Genomic DNA, 21050 nt, shown 5'->3' on the forward strand with positions numbered 1-21050 from the left:
CATTTAAACAGTTTAAAATTATCTTATTTATTATTCATTAATTATCGCTAAAATAATATAATTTTAGATGTAATATACAGATGTTATAGATATAAAATTATAGATGTTATATGCCAATGAGTAATAGCTTAAATAGCATAGTCTCTTCATACTCAATTAAGAGGTTGTGGGTTCAAATCTCCTATTTTTGGTAAAAAAAAAAAATTATAGATATTATATTATATAAAATAATTTTAAATATCATCTAACATGTTAACTAAATAATTTTAACTAAATAATTTTAACTGCAACAACTTAAGGCCTAACTTAAATATGTTATTGGACAAATTTCAGATATTATATTATAATTATGATGATCTAACATGTTTATTTGAAAGAAACAGGGTAAAAAGTAAAAAGTAGAAACAAAAAACTATCAATTGCAAAAGTGGATACTCCACTTTCAAAATCCAAATATTGGACCTATGCAATATTACAGAGAAACGAAAATTGGAGAAAAAAAATAATTAATTCAACAATGCAGTACTAAATTTCATTTTCCAGACTTAAAAAGAAGCCTAATGTTCTTCGCAGCAATAATGTAAAAGAATAAAAAACACTAAAGTTTAGTGTTTTCGATTCTGTTATATTAATGATTTCAGAAATACAATAAGAACAACTGAATAAGAAATACTACTTAGAAGAAAAAACAAGTCCTTCTCTTGCGTGGTTTTTTCTTTGGTTTTTGTGGTCTCAGTGCAACTTTTATTGCAGAGTCAAAAACTATCTTCACATTCTGCAACATGAAGAAAAAAGGGTGAGAATTATGGCTACCTTAAATCCAATTAAGTTGTAACATTTACCTGCTGTGTTTTAGAACTGCACTCTATGTAAGTGATTGCACCAATCATCTTCTTCAATTCTTCACCCTGCAAAGTGCACACCACAAGCATTGTCAATTCCATTATCCACACAGAAAAATTCAAGCTCTTAATGCAGCCATTTAATATATATATTGTTTGGGACATGCCTGAGCAGTTGTTATTCTTGTAGCTCCAGGATGATCAACGAAAAATTGCTTGTCTTCCCTCAAATCTGTGTATGCAGACGAGTTAAATTGGCAAAAGTTAATTGAAGCAGAATTAGAGTAATGCACAATGAGAAAGTGGTAACTAACATGATAAATATTGAGAAATGAGAATATGCACAAGATTGTCTCTTATGATTTTAATACTATTTCGATGGAATTTTGATCTTACCCAGTTTTGTTCCAACCAGCACAATAGGCACATTTGGAGCATAATGTCTCAGCTCAGGTATCCACTGTATAGAAAAAAAGACTTAAAAAAGTTGCAGATTAAAAAAGCAAAACCTAAATTGCATAATAAGGATTTGAGGAAAGAAAAAAACCTTTTTGGAAATGTTCTCATAACTTGCTTTACTGATTAAAGAAAAGCATAATAAAAACACATCAGCTCCTCTGTAGCTTAAGGGCCTTAGCCTGTTGTAATCTTCCTGTCCTGTTATTCACTCAAACTCATAAGCTAACAAAAACAACAAACCCACCATCTTGATTCTTCTTCATGACCAAAAACATGAAGGACAAAATCATACTTAGTATTTAGAGTAAAGTAACAAATAAATTCCTGATAATTTACATTTCGGACAGATTAATCTCTAAAAAAAAGTATCAATAAAGTTCTCTAAAAAGATAACAAACATAGACAAATTAGTTCAAATTTAGACCCTTTACCCTAATCATAGGGGCTAATTTAAAAATAGTGTGTCCCTTTATTTGTCAATTTACCCTAGTATTTAGTAAACTGAATTCCAACTGTTTGAATATATGTGACAAATTAATCATTTGGTATAATACAAAGTGGACTAATATGTCTTTTTCTTCCAAATAGTAACTAAGATGGAAGGTTTAGTCTCAAAAAAATTAAGCTCTCCAAAATTTAAATGTTAAAGTATTACATATATCTGTTCAAACCTGCAGTATCCCATAAACCAACATTGACAGTACTACCATCCACCACCACATTAGCACTGAAGTTGTCAAACACTGTTGGAACATAATCCTATGAAATAATCAGCAAAGGAAGAAAAACAATATTAGCATAACCATGATTCACATTCTTCCATTTCTAATGCATAACTAGAAAAATTAAGATGATAATTAAAAACTCACGGTGGGAAAGGTATTGCTAGTATAGGATATAAGCATGCATGTCTTTCCAACTGCACCATCTCCAACAGTGACACACTTGATAAATCTGGCTGTACTCATTCTAACCTTATTAACTGAGAAAATTGAACTTGAAACAATGAAAGAACGTGGAAGGAATGGGGTGGATTATATGGAGGTTAACAACCTAGGAGCAAAGTCTGTTACAAACCAACTTTAGTTGTGGCTCAACAAATTGGTTGAAATTTATAATGATTGGAGTGTAAAGCATATTCTTTTTCTTGAAGTGCAAGGACAAGACTAAGAGAGGGTAATAACAAAAGTAGGTGGTAGTGCTGGTGTTAGTTGGTTAAGTGTGGGAGAAGGGAGGGAAGGAATGATGATAAAGCAAGGGGTTTTGCTTAATTAACCAATGCAATATGATGAAATCAAAGAACAAAACTATTGTATCCATGTCATGATGCAAATAATGTCAAAAAAGTTTGTTGTCACCTACATATTTGGGGGTGCCTTCGTTTCTAATTATACTTCTAAAAGAAAATTAAAAAATATTTATCAATATATGAGCCTTGGGTTATGAACAAAACATGGAAAATATATCAACCATGGATTATTAATAATTTTGCAATCCACTATTTACATTTATATTAAAATTAGTCACCAAATAAATGTTTTGGTGATTTTTTTTTATATATACACTATAAATGATTAGACGGGCCGAAGCCCAAAAAAAAACAAAAATGGAAAAAAAAAATTTGTTCATGGAATGGAGAAATCTTATGTCTAAAATCCAAGGTTACGAGAACCGGACCGGTCAATAAACCGGTGAGGTCACTGGTTCACTGGTTTATTGGTTCAACCGGGGTTCAACCGGGGTTCAACCGGTTTAATAAAATATTAAATAAAATTATTAAAAAACCTGAAAATAATTTTAAATATATAAATTCAATAATTTCTAACTTAATAAAATTTAAAATTTCACATAATAAACTATCCATGACTTAATATTAGAGGTTCACAAACAACTTCAAACATCAACGTTTATAACTAAACAAAAAAAAATGCACGTAATGACAAACCCATAATGTTCTACATTCAAAAGAAACAATTACTAGCAAGTTTTCAACTAATCAAAGGTGCAACTCATCAAAAATCATAATTATTATTAAGTGTTTCAATATCTCCATCATAAACAGGTAATCCAAAGCCACCATCATTAGAAGTACCATCAAAAGAAGTTGTATTTGAAAAATCAGCTACATTAGGCAAAGATATTTGAAATGGCTGTTCTGACCAAAGATATTTGAAATGCCTGTAACATTGATACTGGTTCTCGCTCCCTGTTGACATGATGATTGTTCACAACAAATTCAAGAAAATTATCAACCATATCTCTGACGTTATCCTGCATGCATTTTTTAAAAAAAAAAAATAGTAAGTGTTAAAATACCATCATATTCAGTCTTATAATAGACCTTACATTGACATGTACAAACACTCCCAAAAAAAAAAAAAAAGAAGCTACCAAATTCATTGGTAGTCCAGAGATGAAGGCCATTCTTTACTAAATGCAGGAAGCAGGATTGAATTAGAACTGTGTGCAACATTAATTTAGATGGCCAAAACTACACTGAATTAAACAACAAAAAATTGGAAGATTTGAAAAAGTGCCCAAAATTCCAACTTCTGTAAGTTGTGCTGTGAATTCATTATAACAAATTGTTAATTTCATTGATATCTGCTCTTCTCTTTAATAAAATTCCTTTTCAATCCAAAACGGAAATGTTGCAATCTTATTACAGTAAAGGGACCAGCAGAGAGCAAAATATTGTCATACTTCACTATAAATTCATGAAGCCACCAAACAAACAAATAACCTCAAAAAATGAAAAATCAAAATCAAAATCGAACAAATAAAGCAGCAAACAAATTCATGAACAAATAACCTCAGAATCATGAAGCCAGCAAACAAACAAATAATGAAGCCAGTAAACAAAATCATGAACAGAATCGAAGCACAGAAAATCAAAATCAGAAGGCAGCAACTAAATCAAAATCGCAGACAAATAAATCATAAAATCAAGCACATAAAATCAGAAGGAGGCGAGCTCATAAGTCAAAATCAGAAGGCAGCAAATAGATCAAGAACAGAGTATTACCAAGGAGGAGGCGAGTAACGGCGAGGACGCGGTGTCGGCGACGACCAAGGAGGAGGCGAGCTCGGCGACGACCAAGGAGTTGGCGAGCTCGGCAACGACGGTGGTGGTTGCGGTGGTCGCTGCTGTGGCTGCTCGATTGGTGGTGGTGGGCTGGTGGGTATGCGACTGCGAAGAGGGCTGATGGCTGTGTGTGACTTGGTGGTGAACTGTGCTTCGGTGATTTCTGGAGCTTGGTGATTTCTGGAAACTGATTAGGGGATTTAGGGCTCGGCCAGAAGCAGGACGGGGTGGTGGCTCGGTGGTGAACTGCTGTGGGTGAAGAATGGTTTCTGGAAACTGGAAAGGGGAAATCACTGGAAACTGATTGTGATTATTAGGGATTTAGGGTTACGCGTTTTGCTTTTGCCGTTTTCTCTTTTTTTTTTTTAAATAGGCCAAAACGACGTCGTTTAGCCTTTCTGATTTCAAACCAAAAAACCGTAAAAAAACCGGACGGTTCTCCCGGTTCACCGGTTAACCGCCGGTTCGACCGGTTCTTTTACCGGTTTTTTGCCAAACGGTTTTTAACGTTACCCGGACCGGTTAGGTGACCGGTTCCCGGTTTTTCCGGTTGAACCGGCCGGTCCGGTTCGGTTTTCAGAACCATGCTAAAATCCCGGTAAATGTGTTGAGAGTCCCACTGACCATGGAAGCTTGACTGCTTGAGGAAGAAATTGATGGGGCAAGTTTTAGCTTTGGGAATTTTTCAGTCCTTAAAGAAGAACTCTTAGCTTTTCTGCTTACAAAAAGAACTTTTAGCTTTTCTGGTCAGATTGAAGGCATTACCCCGTATTCCAAGGAAGTGTGATCTGTGATTAGGGTTCTTTAATGTTTTTGGAGTCTAAAAAGATTTTGGTCACCAAGAGACATAATGGGCCAGGCCTAACATCGAGATTTCCGTTCTCTCTGTATCCAAAGGAGCCCAGTAGAGCATAGATTAATCTATTTTCTTTTCAATTTTATAATTTAATGGCTTAATACGTGCATTCAATTATATAACATCACATCCGTTAAAATAACAATTTTTTATATTGATAACATGAATGGTCATCTAAAAAAACGAATATAATTACACGACTGTGTAAAACATTTTACACTATAAATACATTAAAATTAAACTTTTACTTAGTATAACTCTAAATTTACATAAAAATTTTCAATTAATCATATCTTGTACAAAAAAAATGTACTGATCATATGAATAAATATTAGCAACTACTAATATGATAAATAGTCATATAAAGTTATTTTCGTATAAAAATAATAATTAAAAATTATTAAATAATTTAATTAATGTCAATTTTGAATCAGATTTTCAATAAGGAAACAAAAAGTATTATGTTAATAAATATTGAAGAGCATATACAATTCAATCTTAAAAAATATTCAAAGATTAGCATAATTTATTATTTTTTATTATTATTTTTAATTATTAATCTAATTTTTTAGTCTTATAATTCAATAATATATTTTTAATCTACACTTTTAAATATTAATAACTAAATACAAGTAAAAAATAATAAATATTACCGTTTAGCATTCTTCCTCAATCTTCATTCTATATTCAGATAATTTTTATGTGTAATCAACCACTTTATATAACTATTTTAGTGACGTAAAGAAATTAAGTCTTTTAAATATCCATTTTTGAATCCTTAAAACACAAGAAGTTCAGCGCGTTTGTTTTTAAGAACGACATTGAGAGAGGAACACAAAGATAGAAAATTATATTTGACAGATAATACAAAAGTAGATACATTGTGTCTAAATTTTTTATATAAAAAAATAGAATAAATTAGACTTTTATAATTTTATTAGAATTTATCAACAAACAAAATATAAGAATACTAATTTTTATATCTTTATCTTATCTTATTCTTAGTGTCTTGTCTTGTTCTACGCACCCTTCAAGCTGAGTATCTGGATTCTGGCATGCTTTCCAAGCTTGCCATTTTCTTGGTTGCAGGCTGTTCATTATTCATCATCATAACATCTCCAAATTCTTCCCCTGCCTTTGGACCCCGAACTCTGAAAGCGGCTTTGTCATAAGCTAAAGCTGCTTCTTCAGCTGTATCAAATGTTCCAAGCCACAGTCTTGCACCTTTCTGGGATGAATCTCTAATCTCGTCTTGCCTTAATTACTTCTATCTTCTTCTCCTTTGATTTCGCATCATCGCCTCCCTCAATTTTCAGATTGGCCTGCCACCATAGTACAATCTTCTTCTTCAGTATTATTATTATTGCTTGTATATCTTGTAGAAGAACATCCTCTAAGATTTCTTCCCAAACATTTATACTCCACTTGTATTCGGTTTGGTCTAATATGAGTCACAAAATAAATACACATTCAAGCTATTTTAAAATTTAAAATTTGTCAATAAATCATTTTTAGACCTGTAAAATAAATGAATGAGTCTGTTACTCTGTTAGACTTGTTTGAACATGGTAAAATACAAATCAATATATAAAAAATTTTCACAATTAGAAATTTATTAAATTTATATAATTTTGTATATACATTTTACGTACTTGTTAATTGTTTGAGTCACCGATTTTTGTCAAATATATCTTGTCAAACTAAACATTATTGTATAAGACTATATACAAAGGTGGTTAAGACTTAAGAAGCTATATCTATCGAAGGTTTTGGAAATGTTTGTTGAACTTGCCAACCAATGCTACCAAATTTTCACCTTGAAGGCTTGAAATAAGCGTGAGATACCCCATATATATTTCGGTCATGAAAATCGATCTTATATTATTGCACTCTATAATATCCGGAATTAGTTCATCCAAAGAGAAATGCTACGAAATTCACGAGCATGAAAATATTTCCCTATTATAAGATTTAATTTCGGGGTATTCATCATGGCAATCTCATCAGATGCACATCGTCCCTTGCACCAATTTTATTATTATTATTTCATTTTCATGATTTATTGCTTGTTATGCTTTACGGTTACAATGATTGGAGCTTCAAACAACCGTAATAAGGTGTCTGCTTTATATGTGTTTGGAGACTCCACAGTAGACCCGGGAAACAACAACTACATTAGGACTGCTTTCAAGAGCAATTTTGAACCCTACGGTAGAGATTTTGCAAATCAAGTTCCCACTGGAAGATTCACCAATGGAAAGCTAGGCACTGATTTTATTGGTAACAACTTTAATTTGATTGATTCTGTATGTGCATATTAAATTTAATTTCTTACTAGCTATAGTGATATGACATTATTATTATGCACAGTTTCGTATTTAGGCCTTAAAGAGTTTTTGCCACCATATTTGGATCCAAATCTCACAAATCAAGAACTCATCACAGGAGTCAGCTTTGCCTCTGCTGGTTCTGGTTATGACCCACTTACACCAACTCTCAGTGTATCTATAACACTACTCTCTTTCTTTATCTACATCTTATTTATCACATCCCTGAAATGGTTATAATTTCCTTTTTTTCCCTCAAATATATGTTTCATGCCTAGCTTTAATTTGTCAATTTGGTTAAAAATATTTTTATACAAAATTACTTACTTAAATCCTCTTTATGTTTAGATATAGATGGATAGAAGTATTAAATATACATAGATTGGTTAATTTTTATTTAATTTACATTGGTCTCTCTATTAATTGCAGAATGTAATTTCAATTCGAAAACAGTTGGAACATTTCAAAGAATACAAAAATAGGTTGGAGAAGATTCTTGGTAAACAGAAAACAGAAGATCATATGAAGAACGCTATATTTTTTATAAGTGCAGGGACAAATGACTTTGTTATTAATTATTTTACATTGCCAATACGAAGAAAGACCTACTCCCTCATAGCATACCACCACTTTTTACTTCAACATGTACAAGATTTCATACAGGTTTGGTTACCAAGTTTTGCTTTCTAATATAATTACAGGGTTACTATTTAATAATAGTATACTATTTCCCCTTTTAAATTGTGTTATAAAGTGTTTAATTTCCATATACTAATGAAAACTCAAGACATGTTATATATGTGAATATAGTAGGTAGCAGCATGTTACGGTAAATTTTAGTGTCCAAGGCCGTGACAGGCAGCTTGGAAATTAACAAAATTATCTCATTCAACGTAACCTACTTTGGCATGTATATTAATAGATAGATGATAAATAATGTATAAAAAGATGAAATATAAATATTTAGAATTATGACAGGTTAGGAAGATATTAATAATTTAATTAACTTTTATAATTAATTCATAGCAATAAAAAACCGTCAACATACACAAGGAAATAAGATGAAGCTAGGAGTGAGGATAATTTGATTATTTTGTAAAAATAATGGATTGAATAATCTACTATATATATATACTCTTTTTTTTTATTTGTGTTTTCTTTAATCAATAACAAACTTAAACTTACCTTACTTTTTAATGTATATATCTTTTTATGGACAAATTATTGCAGTTACAACATGATCTTTTTGGTGAGAAAATTACAACACAATCTTTTACCTTCTAAACTGATTGATGTTATTATTTTTAACAAAAGTCATGAATGAATAATTATAAAAGAAAAAATCTCAAACATCAACAATTTTAATTTATATTAGTCAGAATTTTTAATCATCAATTCAACGTTTTTAGTCCATTTAATTAATATTTTTAAATATTATTCATTAAAAATAATAAATTATAATAGTCCTATTTATAAAATATTATTAGTTTAAATGCCTTTGTGCAGGGGTGAAGCTAGACTAACTATTTAGGGAGACGGTGTTTAATAATTTACTAAAATTATTACCTGCTGCAAAGTAAAAGTGAGAAATTTGAGTGAATGAAGATATTGAGAAAAAAAATTATATTTTATTTTTTAAATAAAATAAATTATTAGACTAAACCTAAAACTATTATACTTTGTTAATGTTATATAAAAATAGACTAATTTTTTTATGAATGAAAGGATGACCGAAAAAGTGTACCAAAAAAAAGGAGAATGGCTGGAAAAAAAAAAAAAGAGGGACTATGTTTATTATTCCTTTTTTTTTTAACAAAATTAAAAATTTGGGGGGCCATTACCCCCTTTCTATATGTTTAGCTCCGCTCCTGCCTTTGTGCACATATTTTACATTTGACATTAAGAAAAAGTCTAAGAGGTTAGCATTTTTATTAAATTTGGCTAACACTTAATTAGCAAAAAAAAAAAAAGAATAATTTTATACCATTAAATATAATTTTACACTATTAAAAATATTAATAATAATTAATTAATAACTACAAATCACAAAAATTACTGGTTTCTAGCACTCCTCATTAGTGTTATTAAGTATTTGGCTTCATTATTCAGGAATTGTTGAGGGAAGGTGCTAGAAAGTTAGGTGTGGTTGGACTACCTCCAATGGGATGCTTGCCAATCATGATCACCTTCAATTCCAACAATGCCTTACTTGAACGTGGTTGTGTCGACATGTTTTCTTCTGTTGCAAGAAATCATAATCTCATCCTTCAAAACCAATTGAACTTCATGCAATTGAATTCCTCTATGTCTACCGGTGCTAAGATCTACTACGTTGACATATATGAACCCTTGTCCAACATGATTCACGGCCTTGATGATAATAATGGCGGTAAGCGTCGAATCATCTGCTTGATTTCTAGATTTTAAATATTTTGATACAGAGAATATTTTAAATAGGATTATTTTTGGATATTTATAATATAGTGGTTATGATATTTTAAAAAAAATGTTATTAAAAAAAGAAGATATAATTATTTTATTAATTTTTATAGTTTTATTCAATTTATAATCAGGTCTCTATAATTTTTTTAAAATTGGATCTCCATACTACTTTTAATTTTATAATTTGGTCATTTCTAATATAAAAATATTAGAGTTAAGTAAATATTTTTTTATAAATTGAAGGTATTCATAATTAAAAATTTAATTAAATCTTTAACTGCGTGTATTTTGGAGAACTATTCTATTAATTTTAACGTTTTTATCATAAAAGTAACCTAACAAAATAATAAATAGTATAGAGACTTAATTAAAAAATATAAAAATTTAATTAAAAATTAAGTGAGATTATAAAAATCAACAAAATAATTAAACAAAAAAGATATTACCAAAATATAAAAAAAATATAAATTTAATTTTACCAACACTTATATAATTAACATATTCATAATAGAATTCGCCTTTTAAATATTAGCGACAAAACTAAAAATTAATCAAAATATTAGGCATTAAAATAGTAAAATTATATATATTTATAACTTACCTGATGATGAGTCTAACCTTGATTAGATTAATTTGGTAGGATTTGATGAGGTAGATAGTGGTTGTTGTGGAAGTGGTTACATTGAAGCAGCGTTTTTGTGTAACAGAGCTTCACATTTGTGCTCTGATGCATCAAAATATGTATTCTGGGATTCAATACACCCTACGGAAAAGGCATACTACAATATGTACCTCGCTTCACGCCACGTCATTGATATACTTGTAAACGCCTAGAAAATATGATTATTTCCGTTGCCATTTACTCTATTTGTATATTGTAGATTGTAAATTAAATTTCTCATCACCCTCCCATCCCTCAATATTTTGGTATATATGAAGTTTATGGTATTATGTTTATTTTATTTCAATCTGTAACATTATTATTATAAACTAGCTCTTGTATATGGCATAAGTGATAAGTTAGGCAATTGTTTCCGTATTTATTAAAAATTGAAAAATAAATTACCCTTTAACTTCTATTATTGTATGATTGAAATTGTATCTATATTCAATATACATTTATCACGTGAAATAATTTTTTTCAAATCATATATATTATTTATCTATCAATTATAATTTATATAATCTTTTATAATTATATATAAAAATTATGTGCGTATATAAAATTATATATTATTAATATAAATAAGATTTAATTACTTTATCGATTCTTATAATTTTATTGAATTTTTAATTAAATTTTTATATATTTTTTTCAATTAAATTCTTATACTCTATTAAATTTTGTAATTAAATTCTTACCATTTAAAAGGTTGGAATGAATAGAATATTTCGCTAAACAAAACAAAATATTCAATTAAATGTTAAGCATATATTCATTTTATTTAATAGAATATTTCGTTAATTCTAATATTTATCACTATATATATATATATATATATATATATATATATATATATATATATATATATATATATATATATATAGTAAAATTAAAAAAAAAAACATAATACAAACATACTGCTATACATACAAGTCTTTTTGGCTTACAAGTCATACAAGTTGAGCCAAACCCAACAGAAAGGACGCTCACGCATACGAGCGTGTTAACACGCACGCTACTCAAAGGTTTCCATAGCGCGTCCACTCACCATTATGAAAGACGCTTCTTCTTCTTCCTCGATCAAAACCACAACTGTCAAGATTCAAACCACGTTCGAAAATTTTGAAGAAACTATCAAAATCGTCGCCAACACTCAAGGAAATTAATAAGAAAACTTCAAAATCTCCATCAAAAAGCACCAAAAGATTATTCAAAGTACTGTGTCACTAATCTTCCAGGTTTTTCACTTTTCTATTTCTCATTTCGAACGTGAAACACTATATCGTCGTGTTTCTATTTATTAAGTGTATTCATTATGTGTTCTTGGTTGAAAATAAATGTTACTGTTATCGTCAAACTATTCAAATCGATGATAACTGGTTTATGTACTCTTTTGCGAATAGTTTAATGTATATTTTAATGTGTTTTTTGCATGTTTGCATGTTTCAAATTGAGTTTGTATGAATAGAAACTTTTGACTGTATTTCAAATAAATTCGACTGTAATAGGTGCTGTTGTTATTAAATATTATGTATGTTGCTGGTATTTGGGTGTATATCATGCATATTCGAGTGTAATTAGTGATGTTTTGGGTGTATATCATGCGTATTCGAGTGTAACTGGTGATGTTTTGGGTATATATCATTCAAATTCGAGTGTAACTGATGTTGTTGTCCTATACCATGTGTAACAAGAAACAGAGTATTGTCCTTGTACTTCTAGTGTCATTTTATGCATGTTTGGTTGACTTGAATATCATTTTGAACTCATATAATGTCATGTAAATCCAAAAAATAATAGAGGTGTATGTGGCTGGTATTTGGGTGTATATCATGTGTATTCGAGTGTAACTGGTGATGTTTTTGGTATATATAATGCAAATTCAAATGTAAATGGTACGGTGTTGCTGTCCTATATCATGTGTAACAAAAAACAGAGTATTGTCCTTGTACTTCTGGTGTCATTTTATGCATGTTTGGTTGACTTGTGTAACGACCCGATTTTCGACAGGTCCGGATCACTGCCAGTCATCAGGTGTTACTTCCCAGTAGCCCTATAAAACTCTAGACTCGATAATATTTACTACATATAAGCTTTTCGTACTAACAGAATCGCGTATGTTAACTTATTTTTATCACATACTTTTTTTAACAAACCTATTAACAAAACCATGAACATCTTCAGAGATATACAATATAAAATAAACACCAGACTAACAGCAAAATTAAATTTAGCAATAAGATCACATAAAATCTTTCATACATATATACGTCTTAAGTTAGTTCATATAAACTTGACATACTTATATATATATACACACAACTGACAACTTTCCAGATACCTGGTTCATATAGAAAACCCCTAAGCTGGTACCGGGGCTAAAAGAAAAGAAAATATCAAGTCCTATCCCTCAAAAATGCTACAGAAGTGAGGGAAAGTAAAGTCTAAGAAATGGATACCATCTCTCGTATATTCTTTCTACCGTCGAGGCACAACTTTGCAACCATCAGCTCAAGACTAGTTTCGAGCATCTCCTGTAGGGTCCGAAAACACGTGCTCCTCTGGTATCTCTCTGAATATAACACCTGTAGCGACGATTAAGTCTGGATCTTCCATCTGTGGGGGAAGGGAAAAGGAATGGGGTGAGAACCTATATAGTTCCCAGTAAGGTGACATCGTGAAAGCGCATCTCTCTCGTGAAACCTAGAGTTTTGGCTCTATTGTAATAACTCGCTTACTAACTCTCTCGGCTACTTCCGTATCGTGGGCTCTGACATAACTCTTTCTTGACATCTTTCTTTGGGATGAATGCCGTTCTCACGCTATTCTCTATGACAATTATTCCTAACTCTATTATCTTATTCTAAGCTTTGAGAAAGTTACGTCATAATCTTAAAATACTGACAAGAATCAGAAAATATAGAATTAACAATAAGCAGATGGCACATTGCAGAAAGAATGAACAATAAACAATCACAATCAAATGTGCAAACAATTTATGATGCATGCCTATTCCTAGTGCAGGCCATGAGCTCATGCGTCGGTTGTCTACCCGTAACCCGACGTTACTTGGAGTGAACCCCTAATATGGTTCCTTTACTGTGTCAGTTAGACACCTTGGTATCACGGTTACCCGTGTCAATTAGGCCTCATCATAATAACATTTTAATGTGTATCACAATAAGAAATAGTGCTATCAGTTAGGCGAACATTTCCGCATTAGCAATCTCAGGCCATCAGTTAGGCGGGCACTTTCGCATTAGCAATTTGACACAAAGGCCCATTCAACATACAATATGCTATCAGTTAGGTAGACATTCCCGCATTAGCAATCTTAGGCTATCAGTCAGGCGAGCACTTCTGCATTAGCAGTTTGGCACAAAGGCCCAGTCAAACCAATAACATTCAACTATCCTTTTCATTCATTGTTTCTTATTCCCTGTCTTTTCATCATGCCTCCGCATCACCTTATAAATATACATACCTCCGCATCACCACATAACTAAGCATACCTCCACATCACCATATTACTAAGCATACCTCTGCATCACCCTTTTAACTTTAACCTTCCTAGGGGTAACTTGCATTCTTATTCATTTCTTAGCTTGTTTAGCCTAATACCTTTTTGGCGACCGGTTTTCTATCTAACGATTAATATCACAAACGGACTCAGATTCATGCAAACTTTATGTCTACATGTTTGTATTGAACTCAAGTTTCTAAAAAACTAAGAATCGTATTTTTTTGGGCAGTCTATCTCCAGCTATTGAGGAAAAACCGAGACTATTATTCTAGGTTTGTTGGAACAGCACCTCGCTGTCTTGTTGTGTGGTTTTTATGTTGTGAAAGCTTACGCACGGACTATCTCTCTTATCAAAGTAACTCTAGAGATCCTAACCTTTACTTTGAATTAGATTTTACTGCATTTGGATTAGAATTGAATTTTATACAAGGTTTTAAAATTTTGCTACTGCACTTGTAAAGATTCAGAAAAACAGCAAGCAGCAGTGTTTTTATAAAATCCATAATAATTTCAATTCTAATCCATTGCTTCTAAATTTTGGGTAGATTACACTCAACTTTCCTAAGTTTTAGAATAAACAAGTTTTAAGTTCATATCACTTCATTTGATTAATTAATTCTCAATTGGAAGTAATGCCCTATTTTCATAAATCAGTTCAGAATTTCTAGCAAGCAACCCAGCTTCCAAGTGACTTAATTAAGTCTACAAAATAGATATGAAATATGAAATTTGTACTCAATTAAAGTGAAGATACAGATCTTCAAAACCCCTTTGGTAGAAACTTAAAATGTTACGTAAAACAAAAGTTCCAGTGGTTTGAAATTGACGTTGCAGAACCAGAAAACTAGAAAAATTCTGCAGCAGCTATTGTTTTCAAAAATTCATATCTTTTAAACCACTTGGCCAAACCCCTTGAAAATTTTATGGCACATTCAAGACACACCTAGGTTTTACAGAAAAATAATTTCATCCAAAAAGGTGGTCCGGACTACTCCCAAAAATTCGTTCATTCAGCTGCAAATTATGCAGAAATTGCAGAAATTCTGCACAATGCAATTCCAACAACCTCACATGCCAAATTCTATATTCAAGCCTAATATTCCTCCAAAACCACAATTCCAACTTTTCTTTTTTGACTAATCAAAATTACTAAAGTGATTAGCACAGCCTCAGAGTTCAGATTCACCATTTTTCCCTTTTCACAAGTGCACATATATTTAATTAAACATATACTTTTTTTGCACTACTAAACAGAATTCCTTTCCATACATAATAAATCATCAATCATCATTATTCAAACACACAATAATTTATCAATCCCTAATGAACCATCATTCATCACAAGCACATTCAGCACCAAAATGATGTTCTGCCTATGAACTATCCCTTACCTCTTTTGAAGTTCAAAATTCTATTTCTGCTTCTTCCTTGAATTAAAAATCCTAGCCACACAAAATTGAAATTTCAGTCACTCCTCCCTTCTCCCTCAGCTCCGTTTCATTCTTTTCTTTCTTCTGTTTGTGAGTGTCTGTGATGACCCAGATGAAGCAAGCACTCAAATAAGTAGAAGGAGAAGTGGAGGAACTCGTCCTGTCTCTCCTTCTTTCCGTCTTGGTTCTGCTCTCTCTCTCTCCCTCTCTTTGCTGCCTTCTGTTTCTTGCATTGAAAAAGGGAGACCCAGTAGAAGCGGTGGGCGTATAAATAGGAGAAAAAGAAGTGGGGTGAGGTGGTGAAGAGAGTTACATAATTCTTCCTCCAGAGAACATCTAACCAAAGCCCATTATCATATGAGGAAACCAAGAGGTGTAACCTTGGTTGGGAGGAGGCTTCTCTCTGTTTTGGTTATCAGAGGAATAATGAAGAAGATTAGGGCTTTAATCATGGTCAGGTTCCTGATGATGTATATGCTTATGGTTTGGTTGAACCGAAAAAAAGTGGTTTAATGTGTGTTGGTTCATATTTGACTAATTTTAATGATATATTTATACTTCTCTTTAATTAATTCATCAAATGAATAATTAAAGATATGGTGTTTATGATGTTTGATAGAAAAATGTGGTGAAAGAAAAAAAAGAAAAATGTGGCTTAATAATGGAGAAAAAAATCGGTTTGATTATGAAAGGGTGGAGTTTATTTGGTACGGTTTTTTTGGTTTAGGACACGCTTTTATCTCTCACAGCATATTTATTTTTTTCACTTATCAAGTATAAATCCGCCTTATTATTTTATAATGAGGTGATTCTCAGATATTTATCGAATTTCTCATCACAGAATTTCTGAGAATAACTCTGTGAGAATCAGGGTGTTATAACTTGAATATCATTTTGAACTCATATAATATTATGTAAATCCAAAAAGTAATAGAGGTGTATGTGGCTGGTATTTGGGTGTATATCATGCGTATTCGAGTGTAACTGGTGATGTTTTGGGTATATATCATACAAATTGGAGTGTACTGGTGATGTTTTTATCTGTTAACAATATTTTTTATTCCTTACAGTAAAAATGGCAAGTAAGAATCCAGCGGAAAAAAAATACAATATAGGCACATATATCTTAGAACAACTCAATTTTTCCTTCTATAAATATAGCTTATTTAAATGATTCTCGTTTGGTTTGTTTACAGCAAACCAAGGATTTAAGATGCTCCACAAGACTATTGAATGAAAAGTTCCAAAACATGAGCGAAGAAAAGAAGGCCATCATCCGAGAATTAGGATTTGATGGTTTGATGCACAACCCTCCGATGAATGTACCACATAAAATCTTGAAGGAGTTGGCATATTCCTTTAATTTGTCAAAAAACAAATTGGACACCCGATACGGTGCATTGACCATTAAACCCAAAAAAATAGGAGCTGTCCTTGGCCTGAATGCATCAGGTAACTGATTACACAAAACCTTTATACTTAAATTCTCTGTAATATATTATTCTGATCTCATGTAATTAAAAAATAAATTGAGGTGTATATGGCTGGTATTTAGGTGTATTTCAAGTGATTTGGAGTGTAATTGGTTATCTTTTTTGCTGCTTCTATAGGGGACCTATTTCCCAAAAAAGTTAATTTTAAAGAGCTATCTAAGGAGAACAAAGAACTTTATAGAAGGTTCTAGGGGAAAATATTGCAGAATCTGACTGATGATATGATAGATATTGGTGTTGACACTGATTAATATCGCCTAATGTTCAAGAGGATTTTCATCCTTTATATTCAAATAGCGTTCTTGTTGCCGACTACCATAAACAAAGTATCTCCTGTCTACCTGCCTCCAATTTTTTGACTGGACAACATAAGGGAGTGGAACTAGGGTAGCCAAGTCCTCGATTTCATCATCAAAGGCATAAGCCAGCACCACTTGAAAAAGAAAAAACCCATTGATGGCTGTCTCTATGCCTTGATGATTGTATATTTTCATGAAACAAAACACAGAAACAAGAAAACAGATGTAATTCCTAGACCACCTTGGGTGATGCATTAGGATAGGAAGCTACTAGTTCAGGGGATCAAAGCTGAAATTGATGGCCATATGGTAATTGAACAAAATACTTTCTCTAAGTTGGGTGTATTTGATTTATACAGATGGTATAAACTAATGTTCTAACTGTTTTTGGGCATCGTCAAGAGGGCATAACTGAAAAAGAAATTGAAGAAAATGAAATAAGAAGAAAAGAAAGAAAAAAAGAAAAAGACAAAAAAGAAGAAGGAAAGTTCATTAGAGAGTGATTCATCGGAGAGTGATATTGCTATTTTCTTTGAGTCTGAACAAGACTCAGAGAAACAAAAAAAAAAAAGAAAACAACCAACCAGAACAGCAAAAAACTAAGTAATATTTCTGGGTGTATTTTGTCATTTTTAGGATGTTTTTTGCTAATAATTGTTTGCTATCGATAATGGTATCCAAAAAGAGGAAGCAGATTGTGAAGGATTCCTCTTCAAAAAGTGAAAGCGGATCTGATGATGAGTAAGATTCTGAAATTATCATTGCATTACTATATTTTCTGTTTATATCTAAATTTTATGTATTAGTAAAGTGTTTCTCATTTATTGTCAGAAGTGAAGAATCGGAACTAATAATAAAAAAATCAAAGAAAAAAGTTCAAACTCCACAAAAAAAAAGTATGCATTGCTTTCGGGGGTATTTTATCATCAATTTTGTTGTGTTTGTGTGATTGATACTTTTTTTATTTCCAAGATGTAATCCATAAAAAGAAAGCACATTGTTGATGATTCGTCTTTTAAACAACAAATTGAATCCTATGATTTGTAAGATACATTGTAAAGCTATCTTACTCTTTTTCATCAAAATTTTATTTGTTAACATATTCTTTTGCATGTACTGTCAGAACTGAAGAAATACAATAATTTTTTATAGAATCAAAAAGAAAAAAAATAAATGAAAAGGCTACACAGGGGTATGTTGAATTTGGATGTATATTGCCGATTTTAAGGTGTTTTTGTTGCTGATGATTGTTTTTGCTTTTCCAAGATGAAAGAAAAAAGGGCAGACATACCGGAAGCTGGGATCCCCTTGACGAAAGCTCACTATGATTCACCCAAAATGTAAGATCCTTTATTTGATAGAATTTCGTAGATCCTGATGTAATTAAATAGTCTATTTATACTGAATGATGTTTATTTTGTCCTTAGAATGCCGGAAGCAAACTTGGAAAGTGAAAATGATCCTGTGTTTCGAACACAGACGGATCAAAGTAGTATAAACAAACCCAGTGATAGCATGTAATTTCTGTTTCTATTGCCATTTGCTTAATTCTTGTGTTACCATCTTTCTGCTTCTGATTCTGTATATATACTTTTTTAGAAAAAAATCCTTTAATGTTTTATTCAAGAAAAAAAAGGTAGAAAAAAAAAGAAAAATTTGCAACTATGTCGTAAGTTCTCAAAAAACAGAGGTTGTATTTCTATTCAATGCTTCAAGTGTATTCTGACATAATTTTGGTGGATTTCATGTTTGGTGTAGAAGAAGAATCATTCAGTGACCCGGCTCAACAACAGATGATCATTGTTCGGAAAGAGACACATTCGCAATCTGAACCGCTCGAGATGTGAGTTTTACAACTAAATTTCAATCTTCTAATGCTCTATTTTAAGGGAGTTTGTTAGCTTTTTATTTTTTGTCTTGGTTAGAGTTCCGCTTTAAGTATGTCTGCTTCCGTCGAATACGAGAGCACCAAGCCCTATGGAGAGTGAACCAACCCCTCCAAACTCTCCGAGCAAAAAAATTAGAGAAGAAACAATTAAGGGGTAAGGAATAATATTTGGTTACATGTCTTTTATATATAGGTGTATTTGGTTCTTATTTGGGTGTACCTCTGGTGAATTAAGGTGGATTTAGTTTTTTTTTTCTTATTTAAAACTTTTTCTTTAACTGTGTAGCACTCCACAACCCCATCAACCTGCTGATGCCACACCCACAGAGGCAGCAGCTCCTTCTAAAATGTAAGTTCTACAAAATATAACTCTCTTTCGATATCATTCGTCTATTCTTATTCTTATAATATTTTATATGTCAACATGCAGTCAACCAGCCCCTCAAGCCACTGCTACATTGATAATGATAGTCAGGGCAATATCTTTTGTATTAAAAGAATTTCCTATGCCATCATTCAACCTTGGCTTTACTGATTCGAGTCAGGAAGAAACACTGACTCAGGAGGGGTGATCGGCGTCTGAAAAGGGAAAGAGTCAAGAGAGCCTGATTCTGGTTGAAGATTTAGAGGAACTTGTGGAGCAAGTTGCAAACATAGGAGTTGCGGCGGCCTTGAATTTTGTAGAGGATAGAAGTCTCCCGCTCTAAAAGTTTGAAAAGTTTGAAACTCCTGCGAGGAGGAGCGAGGTGTTGGGCGACCTCAAAGAAAAGTGTTTCCTCTGGGCCACTAATATAAAAACCTATGCAGATGGAAGCACTAATGAGTGGGAGTCAATGTACATCCTCAATGCTCAACAACCGATGGAGATCTCAAAAATTCACTTTGCGTCTTTAAAAGCTGGTACATATATTAAAGTTGAGGTAATATTAGAATAAGATTAATAATTTTATTATGAGTTATGACTGCAATATTTATGTAATTAATTTGGATTTTTTGTTTTTTTAGATTGTGACCGCAATGTGTCTAATTCTCAACAAAACAAGAATCAAAAGATTTGAAGAACAAGTTTACTACCTGTCCCCTGATATTGTGGTAAGGTGTATTAAGCTCAAATTTCGGCGTATTCATGTAATGTATTGTGTGTAGTAACTATTTCTTTCGATGTTATACAAATTCTGCAGAATATGGCTTTGGGAAATCATGGCGGTGGCAAGTTCTTACATTTAAAAATAAAAAGGCCCTTTGACATTCAGGACTACTCAATGTTCATCCCTTATTTAGACATGCAAAAATTGGCATCCCATCCGTATGTAAGTTTTCGTTTCTAAAACTTCTTATCCTAATTCTTTCGTTAGGTGCCAATTAAACTGAAACATTGTTCCGTCTGGCCAAATTTCAAATATTTGCCCCAGTTTGATATGGAGAACATTGGTGGATATGAATAGCAGATGTTAAAAAGAGGAAATTTCGTATCATTGACCCCATCACAAGACTTGTCCTTTGAAAGAAAGAATGAAACTTAATAGATTTGTTGTAAGCTGATTCTGTTTTCTCTATAAATTCCTTGGTTTCTATCCGTTGTTAGCAATATAGGAATTGGGTGTAGTGCTATTTAAAATAAGGTGTATTATTGGATCATTTGATGTAATAAGGTTTTTAAATGTAGTCTTTCTTATATTTTACTTTTTTTTAGGGCTATGTGATTTCTAGAATGAGGGTATTTGTCGGGGGAGGAGGGGGGA

The 21050-nt window shown here is 31.8% G+C and overlaps 2 protein-coding genes and 1 long non-coding RNA gene across 3 annotated transcripts; 1 reads left to right on the forward strand and 2 right to left on the reverse strand.

Annotated features, from left to right (window-relative positions):
- Nucleotides 1-506: 506 nt before the first annotated feature.
- Nucleotides 507-4728, reverse strand: LOC112733563 (rac-like GTP-binding protein RAC13). Its single transcript, XM_072212601.1, has 8 exons — nt 4327-4728; nt 2171-3572; nt 1973-2060; nt 1390-1499; nt 1239-1302; nt 1010-1074; nt 843-908; nt 507-775 (listed from the first exon to the last, which is right to left on the reverse strand). The coding sequence occupies exons 2-8, from the start codon at nt 2267-2269 to the stop codon at nt 677-679; spliced, it is 591 nt and encodes a 196-aa protein (XP_072068702.1). The 5' UTR covers nt 2270-3572; nt 4327-4728; the 3' UTR covers nt 507-676.
- Nucleotides 4729-6234: 1506 nt separating this feature from the next.
- LOC112733564 (GDSL esterase/lipase At5g45960) lies at nt 6235-11001 on the forward strand. The gene is made up of 5 exons (XM_025782572.3): nt 6235-7522; nt 7613-7743; nt 7999-8232; nt 9679-9958; nt 10652-11001. The coding sequence occupies exons 1-5, from the start codon at nt 7234-7236 to the stop codon at nt 10843-10845; spliced, it is 1128 nt and encodes a 375-aa protein (XP_025638357.1). The 5' UTR covers nt 6235-7233; the 3' UTR covers nt 10846-11001.
- A 1887-nt stretch (nt 11002-12888) lies between these two features.
- On the reverse strand, nt 12889-16069 carry LOC112733565 (uncharacterized). Its single transcript, XR_003168252.2, has 2 exons — nt 15590-16069; nt 12889-13291 (listed from the first exon to the last, which is right to left on the reverse strand). It is a non-coding gene; the product is annotated as an uncharacterized lncRNA (long non-coding RNA).
- Between the last annotated feature and the right edge of the window lie 4981 nt (nt 16070-21050).

The sequence above is a fragment of the Arachis hypogaea genome, chromosome 13 (genome assembly GCF_003086295.3).
Source record: "Arachis hypogaea cultivar Tifrunner chromosome 13, arahy.Tifrunner.gnm2.J5K5, whole genome shotgun sequence".
NCBI lineage: Eukaryota > Viridiplantae > Streptophyta > Magnoliopsida > Fabales > Fabaceae > Arachis > Arachis hypogaea.